Genomic DNA, 13,650 nt, shown 5'->3' on the forward strand with positions numbered 1-13,650 from the left:
ATTCAGTGTTTTGCTTTAAATCAGACATATTGGTAAGGACCTTGTAGAAACCACTGATTTCATACTGAATTTAAAATGTTATCAACCTTTTAGAAGGATAGCCGAGTGAGAGAGGGATAGAAGGAAGGTTCAGTTACAGCCGGGGAATAAATTATTTTCACATACTTGAGGAATATATACTTCATACACAGCCGAGGATTTCATTATATGCGCAAATGTGGGCGATGCCGATCTTTTTCTTCACTGTATTGAATTCCGTCACTGTTTAGAGTTATAAAACTTTAAGCTTGTTTAGCCAGGGTATTGAAATGCTCATATTGTGGGAGTTTTTCAGCTTCATGTGAATCTCATGACCCAGAATCAGAACTACAAGTATGTGGCTGTTTCCAGATTGTTTAGACCTGCTTTGTGTATTTAGAACTATTTTAAGGTTTCATTCTGTACTGACGTTGATAAAATCAGAATTACTTTAATCAATACTTTAAAGTTGTTTGTCCTCGCTAAGTACACTCTTTGATCTCTTTGTCAGTGCCAGACTCCAAGACCCCGTTGCTTTGTTTGAACCAGAAACAGCAAGGAAGATCTTAGAGGAGTGGATCCCACATTTGGAAAAGATGAATTGCTTTCAGGAGACTCTCCACCCTTCTCGTAGTTCACCCAAGTTCAACATTGATTTGCGAAGGCCACATCTGGCCAGTGGTGACCAGGGAATGACATTGTCTGATAATGAACAGAAGGAATGCAGTGATGTGGTCCACCCAGAGGAAGAAGAGCAAGTGCTGCAGAATGACTTGTTTCCTCCAAAAAAAGCACCACAGCACTGCTTCCATGTAAGGCCTCCCTGCTCCTTACCAGCACACATTCTGAAAGATCTTGTAGTCCTAACGACCCTCTGCTTGGAGTTAAAAGTGTTTGGTGGTGTAAAAGAGTGGTCGTGTGAGAATGTTGATCAGGACCTTCTGGCCTCCTCTTACCTCACATGCCAATTCATGAAAAATTACTTTTTCCTGTTGGATCTTACTAGAGTAAAGCACTACGTACTCTTCAATTATTCCAGTGATCCCAATGTGTGGGAAACCTACATCCAGGGTTTGAAAGGTAATTCTTGCTGTTTTGTGTCAATTAATAAAATTGTGTAATTTGGTTGTAAAAGGAAATAATTTCAGAAAGTATGCTTTGGGTTATGTTTATTTGGAGGGCAGTCATCTTATAGTTATCATTTATATAAAGCAAACACAGAAGCTTATGAAAACATGGAACACTGTGGATCCATAACATATTTTCAAAATGATTTTTTTTATTCCTCTTGCTCTTATCAATTGTATTTCACTATATTTGTTTGGCTCCGGCTTACAACCCATTATCCAGGTTTTACAGGAGCATGAACCTGTAGAAAGTTTTATGGTTTTTATACTCCAGTCGTTCAGTGGTTGGATTCAAAGGAATTAAAATAGGCGTGAAGACAAATGTGGGTATCAACAGTGAGATCATGCAGGGTATAACAAATGGCTTTAGCCTTTTGAGTGATCTTTATCAAACTGTTTGTACTCTGTAGCATGGTACAGATTTCATCCTATTATCTAGTGTCCTCTTTTCAGAAGTGAATCTTTCCCTGTGTTAGACATTGGATAGGATACAAAACACTGAGGGAATACAGGGTGTTGCTGAATATTAGGTCTATTTTTCATTTATTTAAATCCTTAAAAATTCATCCTCAGTTCACTGGATGTTGTTAGTCATTAATCATTCATTTTATGAGCCAAGATACAGCCTCTTCCTAATCCTCCCATTAATCTTTTACTCCTTCAGTGCCGGTTGAGAAAAAAGGCAGATAAACCCATTAGTTCTGTATTATAGGATCTTCAGTGAGTCATGTGTTACAATAATTCTCTGCTGCATTTGGGGACACCAAACCCTTTTCCAAACATTTCAGAATAGGTTGTATATATTTAATGTGTCCAGTGCAACAAACAAAAGGGGGGGTACTGTCAATAAAGCCTATCAAGGCTGAATATTTTCTCAAATGTTGACTCCTCTACTTAGAATACCATTACAAAATTATATTGAAGCATCTTAATCCCAGACTGCTACTTAAAGGAGTGTTGAGTAAGGGTAAAAGGCAGAGGCAGTCTAACAGTATTAGATTAGTAAACCAAAGATCTCCTATGCCCTTAAGAAACCTGGATGTTTCCAATCCCAGAATGACTGTAACCACAGTTGCCTCCAAATGCCAGTTATTTTTCCCAGCTGTTGAACATGAGTCCAGGGGACATTGTGGTTGTTTTTCTTTTATTCAATTTCTACATTTTGTTTCAATTTAAGAACTCCTGAAATTTTATATTTAGTCAATAGTTTTTTACCTCTGAAAAGAACTTCATTCTTAAGCTTTCCAGTGACATTTTCCAGCCACAACACCTTTACTGTTTTATGAAGTGTTCTTCATGTGGGTCTTTAAAAGCAGCTTCAGATCCCCGTCAGGTCTGTGTGGTCTGCTTCCCAGGCCCACATTCCTGTGCAGAATATGAATTGTGTATGACAATATTCAAAATGACCCCAAAAGATCGTGATTGCACCAGACTGCTGGGCATGCTAAAAGGCATGAAGGCCAAGAAGGAAGAGAACGTGGGATGGTCTCTCCAGGGAGGGTTCTACTTCAACCTCATCTATCTCCTCACCCCAATGAAAAGATCCAGAAGGGAAATAAAATCGAGGCGTTGTCATTCCCGCCGCTGCTGTCCCTATTGATCCCACACCATGTCAAGAAGATCAACGGCAGCCAGTTGCAGCACCTACATGTTTGCGATTGGTAGTTGGAGGGCAGACATATCGATGATGTCATTGGTGCAACTGTTTTTGGCATTGGGACCATCTTCCACGTCAAAGCACTCCCTCATCTGACGTCACTTTACCATTCAACATCACATTGCTCGGCTTTGAGTCATGCTTCGCTGAGATAAATAGTGATGTCCAGACACTCAACATTGGCACACTACGCTGCATCACTAAGGTCGACATCTTGAGTGTCGTTATCTTCTGCATCAAAAAGTACCAGCATGATGAAAAAGATTCAGAGTATTACCAGATGTGGCACTAGTCCCTCTGTGGCCTGTATCTTTCAGAAACCTAATTGAAGATCCAGTACAAACTCTTTTGAGATGATTGAATCTGCCTTCACATTTGACCCCAAATTAGATAGCCTCAAGGAAGTCATCTTACCTCCATGTTCACTATTCTGTCCACGTGATATTCCCCACCCCCCTTCTTCACGTTCCCAATTGAGGTCAACTGGATGGGCTACAGACACCTCAACATCTTATATGCCAACATCTTCAGGGATGTGGAATTTATTAAAATATCTACTTGTCCATGGGACAGGTTGCTTCCTAAATCTACTTGTCCTGTAAAAAACAAATGTACTTGTCCTTTTGGCGCTATGTAGTGCGACGACACATTATGGCAGCAATCTCATTACGTTAAAGCTCTGATAATAGCCTCTCTGATTATGCCAGGGCTACTACTATAGTAGGGCTTGAATACTTGCAATTGCAATCCCTACTATTGTCATTTCTTTATTTTGCCACCTTTCCACAGATCTGCATATTGGGGCTGGAGGAAGCAGTAAGCAATAGTTCAAGGGCAGGAATGCCTTTAAGTCTGCAAACCTACTAACGTGCATGTTTAAAGGATTTTCACCAGCTCTTCTCTAATATTTTCCCATAATGAGAAAGGTTGAAAATGTACTCCTGACAATGGCAGAAGTATGAAGTCTTCCATGGTGGGGAAAAAAGTGGTTGAAGGGAAAGTGAACTTGTAAAAGCTCAATAGATTTTCACATGAGCAAATCTACACGTGCATATTTGCTCGTGCTAAAATACAATTCACAAACATTTTTCTAGGAGTATGATTTCCTGGTCTACTTCTGTAAGTTCTTGTGAATTCATGAAAGCTACTAATTCGAAGACATATACCATGAGTGAACATTTCTGACTTTCTTTAAGAATTGGATCCCTAATTAGGTCTGGCGTTAACAAATACATTTTGTTTTTATTAAACTTCTGTTTCTCTCTCTATCTATTACCTGGCTTTACTGTAAGTGATCGCATTATGCTCTTCTACAAGGAGCATATTGGCGCACACAAAGTAGTTTTGTTCAGTGCCAGGAACTACTGTGGCAATCAGTGGCGTAACCAAACTGGATGAAAAGAACATGAAGCCTTCCCACCCCCAACCCTTCCAGACTCACTCATGGAAGGTGCTGTTCTGAACATTTTATTTTGAAAACAAAGAATCATCACTCTTGCTTAGAAGCTTCTGCAAAAGTTTGCATCTAATCATAGAGCATTCTGGGAGCATTATATTTAGCATCATATTGTTAAACTGTTCAAACCTGTGTGCAATTACTGTCAGTAGTGCAGTGTGACCTTAAAATGTTTATTTCAGACGCTCACCCTAATAATGGAGGCTTTTCATTAATGAACCTTAAATACAAGTTTGAACAGCATTAACATTGACCTACATTATCTCAACTGCAGACAATTCCCTTCTCTGTAAACTGGTAGCCAAGGGGTTTGTGCTACTGGGGGTTAGGCCTACTTGTCAAAAATAAACATGAAAACTTGTTGCCCTTGACCCCAAACAATATGTCCTGGGCGTCGGGCGATAGGAATTCAACATCCCTGATCTTTCTCTAGATCTCCAGCCAGAGTGTCAAAAGTGGACAATATCATCACATTTCCAGATATCCCATCCACAGTTGCTACATAGGTAAAAGTTCCTCAAACTGCCTGTTCATTTATTCTGGAGACCCTACAAACTCGATTTGCACCTAGACCATTACTTCCCTAGTTCCTTGGTCTGTTGGAGCTAGCAGATGAGACATTTTTGAGTCTGGCAGCAACGAAAGTGGCAACACCTCACCTCTTAGAAAAATATAAATCTCTAGATCAAGACCTGGCATTTCTATGCCTTGATCCTTACCCAGACCTGTAATGTTGGCAGTCAAAGTGCCACACTTAAGCCCCAGAAACATCTGCTCTCCACTCGGCAAAAGAAAAAAAAGCTGTGGGGAAAATATCTGTGGTACTGCTGCCACTGCCCTTAAGGCTGACAGTGCTGCTGCCCTGCTTGTAAGTACAAATGGGAGATATGAAAGTGTGCTGTGGGAATTTCTCAAAACCTCACTGAGGACTTTACTAGAGGAAGAATACAGGAATACAGTGAAATGCTTCAGGAGAGTTGTTGAATTCTAATTTAAATCAGTGCCTCTATAACCTTGACAGTATCAGAGTGCTGCACCTGAATTACTCTGAGGAAATCATCCTGGTTATGGGTGACATCTTTATAAACCGATACTCAATTTAAGAGCCTCAGCCTTCCTTTTTCTGTGTGCTCTTTATTTTGTCAACATGCAAAGGGGAACAATTTTCACGAATAATGAAGTAGCATCCTTAAAAGCAGTGTGGCTTGAAGAGAGGAAAATGTTTTACAGAAGTCAATATTGCCAGAAAGACCAGAGGTGGTATCAGCAGTAGCGTATTCAAATCCCTCTTTGACATAATCAATCCCATTAACACAACTGCTGCAGAGAGACTTGTATCAGCATGAGCAAAGATTCAAATCAAGATCTTCCACTCCACAGTGTTGTGGACGGCCTTTATCCAACAGCAGGCAGTGACTTGTGCTCCATCCCTCACTGTACTCCACTGCAGTGGGGATTTGCGCACAGCACCTAAAAGAATTACAAAGAATAACAAGCAACAAAAGCGTCATAAAGCATTCAGTACTCGCTCCGTTGGAGAAAACTGCCAACGTCTGTACCACCAATGTCCACGCCATCACATCAATTAGCTAACCTGCACATGGAAACTGACCTATTGATGGAGGAGAAAGCAATAGAACTGCTTCAATCTGCAAAAAGATAAAGGATTTGCACTCAGGTTACTTGTTAATCAAAAGGAGGTGCCCAAACAAGGATTTCAGGCCCATCCTAATCCTTTGGTCAACAAATAGATCAGAGCTGGTGAAATTCTGAATGATAGCATTACATCAAATCTTTTTGCATCTGAGAACAGGAGACTTGGTGTGTGTGTGTGGTTGACCTTGCAGTCGTAAGAAGCATAGACATTTCCCTTGCTTTTTAGTAGGGAAGCTACACTTACAGTATGCATCTACCTAAACAGTACTTGAACGATTGACTACTCAAAGCCAGACAACACAATCAAACTAAAAGAAGATTTCTAGACCACAGCTTCTTCTTCATCGATTAGGCATACTTATCATCTATCTGAAATTTAACTCCAATTCCAACCCTGGTGTATTTGTGAATGACCTTAGACACAAGACAAGAAAAAGTATTTCCTTCAGAGGGCAGAGTATTATCCGTCTCGGAAAAATGTCAGCTACTTAAGAAGGCTCCAAATCCAAAAGACAGTGAAATATCATCAGTCCTTTGCTTGATGGATTCATGCTTTGCCTTTGTATAAAATACAAGGATTCATATGAGACCCCTACAACAGTCAGTGGAGGATTAAGAGACACAGGCAGACCAAATGAAAAGCTCAGTTTGAGACAATCAAGTCACTCTCTAGCCTGGTGGTGCAGAGCGAGCAATCTGATGCAAGACATTTCTCTTCAGCAAGACGTGCCTAAAGTTAGAAATGTAACGTGTCTTATTACTGAGGTGCATTGCTCATCTAGGACATTTGCCTTTTCAGGGCCTATGGGCTCTGGAAGAAGCTTCATATCACATCAGTTTCTTCGAACTGAGAGTAGTCCACATAGCTCTCAAGGCATGCTAACCATCTCTAACAGAAGATCAGAATCTAGTGCAAACTGCCAACACCACCACAATTCACTATTTAAACTAGCAAGGTGGCATCAGATTGAGACCTCTTTCGATGGAAGGTCAGTAAGTTTGGTCATGCTTTTCTGGGTAGTAATCTTTATGTAAGGAGAGTACAACTTCAGAGGCAACTTAACCAAGGGGCAGAGGTTCTCAGCAGATGTTTCACAACAAATCACAAATGCATTGTATATGATGAGTTGTTGCAATACATCTTGCTGACCACTGATTTCCCAGAAACAGATCCATTTGCAACAACTCTAAACACAAAATGCTGAGGCCTCGTGTCCAGGCCATTGTAACCGGAGTCTGAGGGCAATACACTTTTGATGAACCTGTCAGAAGCGTTACTGCATGTTTTCCTCTCATCCCGTTAATATCAGCACCAATTTGGAATTTAAGAAACTGAAAAGTACTCCGATACTATTAGCCTCTTAGGTGGCCCTGGCAGTTGTTAGTACTTGGACCTTCTTCAGATGGTTCTAACCCACACAAGAGAGAGCTGAGCAAACCAAAAACGCTGACAAGAAAACAGGCTGTGAATATGTCATCCAAATCTGACAACATTGATTTTGACAGCATGACTTCCAGGGTCAGACAACATAGACACTCAAATTTGCCACAGGATTACCTGCATGTCCCCAGGCAAGAGAAAAGACTATCCTAAAAAAAATCTTACTCTTTTAAATTGATGATGTTTTGTTTATTTTGTCATTGACAAGGTGTTGACTCTATTGATTGTCACTTAGAAATAGGTTTACGTTAAATTCAACATTTGACTAAAGCGAAATTGCAGTATGCCTCTGTAGTTTTACACCTTGCAGCAGTAGGAGCATGCAGGAAAAGTTCAACACAAATATCCATTTTCATACTTCCTATAGTAAAAGACTAAAGGCTTAAAGAAGTTATACCCCACTATGAGAAGAGTGCCTTCACCTTTGTAGGAATTAAATTTGATACTCTCTACATTAGTCAACCGTCCGTTCAAAGGATCCTTTGCAGCATCTATCTTGAAAGAGCAGCTCAGATGCCATTACTTAGGCTCAAACAGTCAGTGAATTACAGGCTCTTTCAGCTATTGAGTGAGCCTTAGGTGATTTTCAATTCCAGCAGGGCAGTGATGAGAGGGAGATCTTCATTTATTCAAAAGATAGTCCCACAGGTTCATATCAATGGAACTATCACACTTCTTGTATTCTTTTATAATCCATCTAGTCCAGTTCAGCATTCCTTGCATTCATTAGATATCAGAAGGGTTTAAAGGTTTTATGTAGACAGGAGTAAACTCGTAAAGTCTAACCAATTACTCCTTAACTGTGGCCCAATAAACACCTGTCTGACTATGTCAAAAGTAAACATTTTCTGTTGGATTGTGTCTTGCATTTGCCTTTTTTACTGATTGGAGAGTGAACCTCTTCCTGAAAACGTAAAGCACAATCTACCAGAGGCAAAGCATGGTTAAAAATATTCAGTTTATTGAGATTTGTAAGGGAATCGCCTGGCCATCATTGCACACACTTACAAATTACTATTGTCCTAACTTTAGAATGGGGGAGGACCTAATAGGTCAAGCTACCCTCAAAAACCTATTTGTTTAATCCCAGTGTGAATCTTTCTTCGTGGTGTCTGAAGTTCATTCTTTATGGCAGAAAACAACCCTCAGCGGAATCTGCTTGCTATTACTTTTACGACAATCAATGAAGATCCTACGATGCAGAAGATTTTTTTTTAATGGTCCTGGTTCTGCATCTTAGATATCTCTCTTGAAGTCACAAACCACCCTCCCACCTACCCAGTTTCGTCTTGGATATTTGGAGAAATACCATCATCATTATTGTCTCAAAAGCTTAGTTCCCTGTTAAAAAAGAACTAACTCAAATGCCAGTAAAGTGCAATCTGGAATTCAGAGTGTCTAAGGGCCAGATGTAGGAACAAAGCAAATTGCGACTTGCAATTTGCGAGTCGCAAATTGCAAGTCGCAATTTGCTATGCAGAATGGTGTCTCAGACACCGTCTGCGAATCACTATGGGGTCGCAAAGACCCACCTCATTAATATTAATGAGGTGGGTCGCAATTTGCGCCCCCATAGCGACTCTGGGCACTCACGGGGATGGAGGCCTGCTGGGAACAGCAGACCTCCATGTCCGTGACTGCTTTTAAATAAAGTAGTTTTTTTTTTTTCCAAGTGTAGCCCGTTTTCCTTAAAGGAAAACAAGCTGCACTTAGAAAAAAAAACTGAAACCTTTAGTTTCGGATTTTTTCAGGGCAGGTAGTGGTCCCTTGGACCACTGCCTGCTCTGAAAAAATATTTGTGGGTCCACTCACAAAGGGGAAGGGGTCCCATGGGGACCCCTTCCAGTTTGCGAGTGGGTTACCATCCACTTCAAGTGGATGGTAACTGCGTCGCAAATGGAATTGCATACCACTGCGAGTCGCAAATAGGAAGAGAACACCCCTTCCTATTTGCGAGTCGGAAATACATTTTGCGAGTCGGTTCTGACTCGCAAAATGCATTTCTGCATAGCAAACACACGTTTACGACTCGACTCGCAAACTGTTTGCTACATCTGGCCCTAGGCTTCTTAAATACACAGATGAACTTTGTTTGCACTGTGCAAATGTAATGCATCGCACTACCTCGTACCGTCCTTTAGCAGAGCAAAGACAAGACAAATCACACAGAAATTTTAAAAAATTGAGTAAAATGTAATAAATAAACAAGTACAAAATGCTAACTGTGGGTATCTGGTCTTGGTATACAGGAACAAAGTCACAAGTTCAGGCCAAATGGGATGGAGTGCGGGCTGGATACAGGGACCAGGTTAGTCCCACTTAAAATGTACCTTCCCAAAGTCAGGTGTGCAGAGTTCAGAACTTCAAGATTTCACAGGAGGAGCTCAACTAATGCCAGCCAAGAGTCCAGGCACCTCTTTGGGATCAGGAACTCACTCCAGCAGAGTCCAGACAGACTTCAGTAGTTTCTCGTACAAGTCCAGGCAGGGCTGAGTTGCAACAGGACAGCTTGGTAGTTGCAGGGAGGCCTCTGTTGCTTTTTACATCCCTGTAGCTCAGAAGGTCAACGAGCTGGCTCTTGGAGTTACTTTGGTAGTCGTGAGTTCAAGGAGATGACCTTTTCTCCTTCAAGCAGCCAAGCAGTCCCATGAGAAACAAGGCAGGCCTGAAGCAGCAGGGCAGCCCGGTGGGGTACAAGTCTATCCTTTTGTAGTCTTTTGCAGGTCCCGGAGGGTACTAAAGATTTGCTTTAAGGGTCCAGTATTTATACATGTTGCTAATTTTGAAGAGGGTGAAACTTCTAGACTTCCTCCCTTATGTGGTTCAGGAATTTCCTTCCTCCCTGGGCTGGTTCCATGGTGTCTGTGGTTCCAAAAGGCTAGTGTGAAGTTTTTTTTGTATGTGTCCTGCAGCAGCTCCTTTGAAATGTAAGTGGGGCTGTGCACAGCTTCACCCCTCCCATCCTGCCAATACTTAGTCTTCCTTTGTGTTACTGTCTGGGAGGAATACACAAAAGCCAACTACACTTAGTTGTCATCTAGGATACAGGCTACAGACATCAAATGGTTAGGACAGGAAAATGCCAACTTTCTAAAAATGGCATTCTCACAATTGAGAATTTAAATCCAACTTTACCATTAAAGATGATTTCAAATTACATTTCCTTAGACACCAAACATGACATTTCTACCTGTTCCTAGGCACAAGCTATCCCTTACTGAATAGGATAAGGTGACCCAATGTTATGCTATGGGAAAGGTAGGCTTCACAGTAGTAAAAATGAATTTGCGATTTTGTTCTCCACCAGGGCATGTAAAAATAAAATGTACATGTCCAAATTTTTAAATAAAATGTACCCTGTCCCAGATGCTGTTTAGGGCTTACCTTTGGGGTAACATATGCATATATATTAAAAAAGAAAAGCTTAGGCTTGGCAAGGGATTTATTTTTCCAGGTCGAATTGGCTGTTTAAAACTGCCCACATGCTGCAAGCCTGAGACGTTTACACAGGTTACTTAAGTGGGTTGCATGGTAAATGCCACATTGCCACTAGTAGCATTTAAATTATCACCACTGGATACATGTTGTACCACTTTACTTGGGACTTGTAAGTAAATTAAAAGTGGCAATTGGGTGTAAGCCAATTTTACCTTGTTTCAAGGAAGGAACACAACCACTCTAGCTCTGGTTAGCAGTGATAAAGTGCACAGAGTCTTAAAAGCCAACAGAATGTGTTCAGACAACAAAAGGAGTGAAGGCAAAACGTTTAGGGGGATCCTGCATAGAGTGCTAAGTCCAACAGCTACTCACACAGCTTGGAGACTGGCAGATCGTGGGCTCCAGTCCTGTTTGCATCAGCTCAAAGGCTTGGCGACCTGCTTTCTCCCAATGAACAGTGCTGTTGAGCTAAATGTGAGACACAGTCTCCCACCTTTTTAGTCTAAATCAAGATACATATGTAATTTAGTGTCTGAGTCTTCGAAATTCGGGTCAGCTCCTTTGAAGCACTCTCCTCTCTGCCCTGTTCTTTGTGAAAGGGACAGTCTGCTTCAGCAGGAGTGGCTCCAATTCTAATTGACCCATTTCACAGGCCAAGGGAATGACTGGGGATCATACCTGGCTGTCAGCCTCCAAAGAAATATGCCTTATAAAGGTTCAAAGACCTAAGCCTTGCTCTCTGTCAAGATTCTCTGTTCCACAGTGTCAGCAGTTCGCCTCACCATTTCCCTGATAATGAGCCCAGTCGCCAGTGACAAGCAACCCTTCCTGAAATCAGAATGACCTTTGATGTGGACAGAGGAGGCTCTGCTCCTCTTCTCATATGAGTGTTCCTATCCCAGCCCAAAGGAATGTCAGGTATCACCATGCCCTGATGGGCTTTGCAGTCCTCGCTAACACAAGCCTCTTCTGGCCCTGTACTTCCAAACTGGAACCTAAAGGTCTTCGTTATGTTTCACACACATCCCAGAACGTGCACTGAGGTATCATACTCTGTCCAGTGCTACACATAATCTATACAGGCCAATGGTGAAATGAGTACACAGCCATGGAAGTTTACCTGGGTGGGCCGGCAGACATCACTCCAGTGACACAGGTAAAAAGGCCTTTTATGACTTTTGTTATTAGTCATAGCAGGCAACACAGTGTGAACAATGAGCTCTTTATCAGGTGCACAGGAGCAAAAAAATGAAAGATGGTATGGAAAAGAACGATTCTCACTGGATCTTGCTCTCCATAAAGATCTGCTGTGTTCTGGTGAAGAAGCAGCCTGCAGAAAGCTTACGGGCTCATTCAACCCGAGCCAAGGCAGCTACCCCTGCGTTGGCATGCAGAAGGCCTATTCTGAACATCTGCCAGGCTGCTATGTGGGCGACCTTCCATATAACAAAGCACTATTTGCCTGGACAACCATGTCTGGTGCAACAGGCATTTTGCCCATTCAGTTCTGCAGGACAATTTAGTTTGAGACAGTTCACAGACCCGCCTCTTGGGAGCTACTGCCCTGGTATCTATTCTAAGGAAAAGATTCAGCGTTAGAATGCTCTATTAGAAGAACATGTTATTTACCTTTGCCAATGCCTTTTCTAGTAGAGACTCTATCTAACCACAGATTCCTCACCTACAGTCCCCTCCTTCCCATTCACCTAAAAAGATCCCAATCTAGGAATCTGCACACTGCCAAGACCAATTTGATTTTGGCTCTGCATCTGCAGGTGTGGCAGGGTCACAAAAGTAACTGATATTAACGGGCATTGGTGGCACCTGTATAGCCCTGTGCATGCAACATCCACACGGAGCCGCTGGCGTCACCTTCTTGTGCCCAAGGGGTACTGGTTCACAAAGTTTTCTAGATCTAGTCTGACGCCTGGGGAATTTTCTAAGCAGAGGAATCTGCAGTTAGATAGTTTCTAACAGAAAAGGCATTACCAAAGTTTCCATCTCAACAAGTCTTTTTGTAAAAACCTACTCTGAGGCTTGCTTTTGTTTGAATGATTGCTTTACATCACTGTTGATTTTTTTTTCCAGAATTGACTCAGTCCAGCCCTGTGACTTTAGCAATGGGAAATGAAGGATTGACGGAAATTTTAAAACTGGTCAATGAGGTGGAGCCTTGGGACAGCCCTCTGTTACTCGCACATGCAACAAGGTCTACAATTTTTAATTTTTCTTCTAGCACATCTTACGTTCTCATTGTATATTGATTCCCTTTGCATGTTATGCTTTTCATAATAATTTGTCATTTCGGAAAGAGTGGCTCCCACATTTCACGTAGCTAAAAAATCAGTGTGATCATTACCGGACACTACCAACCTCTAGAGCATTGATTTCCTGGCTTGGACTGAAATACATTAACAAAAAGCATTTCTTCACAGAGCAAGCAAATAATTGCATTTTCAAAATAATGCACTGCTCAGTACTGCCCAATGTTGGTTGATAAACAGAGGGTTCGTTGGCAGAAGGAAGCCCCTTAACTCACATCATGCCATTGCTACTTTCTTCTTCTCCTATACATTCTTCCTTCATCCTTCCTCTACACCTATTCCTCAACTTGATGTTTCTTTCCTTCGATCTCTTCCCTGCATGTGCAATTATCTTGATGATCTTTTCTTTTTTAATTTGTAGGTTATATGAGAGGTTTGGGGAAGAGGCTATAAGACCATTCATCAGGTTTTATCCCACCATTTCACCCTCTGAAATTGTACAGCTTTGCCGGAGTCATCCAGATCACTTTTTGACCTACCTACACAGTCTTGTGAAATCAAAACCTGAAGACCAAAGGTAGGTACAATTTTCA

The 13,650-nt window shown here is 41.6% G+C and overlaps 1 protein-coding gene across 1 annotated transcript in view; it reads left to right on the forward strand.

The window, feature by feature from the left end:
• HPS5 (HPS5 biogenesis of lysosomal organelles complex 2 subunit 2) overlaps nucleotides 1-13,650 on the forward strand; it is a 422,510-nt gene that overhangs the window by 284,943 nt on the left and 123,917 nt on the right. Inside the window, exons 16-18 of the mRNA XM_069223753.1 lie at nucleotides 530-1,098; nucleotides 12,882-13,002; nucleotides 13,479-13,634. Of these exons, the coding sequence (XP_069079854.1) occupies nucleotides 530-1,098; nucleotides 12,882-13,002; nucleotides 13,479-13,634 (846 nt within the window). The remainder of the gene's footprint in view (nucleotides 1-529; nucleotides 1,099-12,881; nucleotides 13,003-13,478; nucleotides 13,635-13,650) is intronic.

The sequence above is a fragment of the Pleurodeles waltl genome, chromosome 3_1 (genome assembly GCF_031143425.1).
Source record: "Pleurodeles waltl isolate 20211129_DDA chromosome 3_1, aPleWal1.hap1.20221129, whole genome shotgun sequence".
In the NCBI taxonomy this organism is placed as follows: Eukaryota; Metazoa; Chordata; class Amphibia; order Caudata; family Salamandridae; genus Pleurodeles; species Pleurodeles waltl.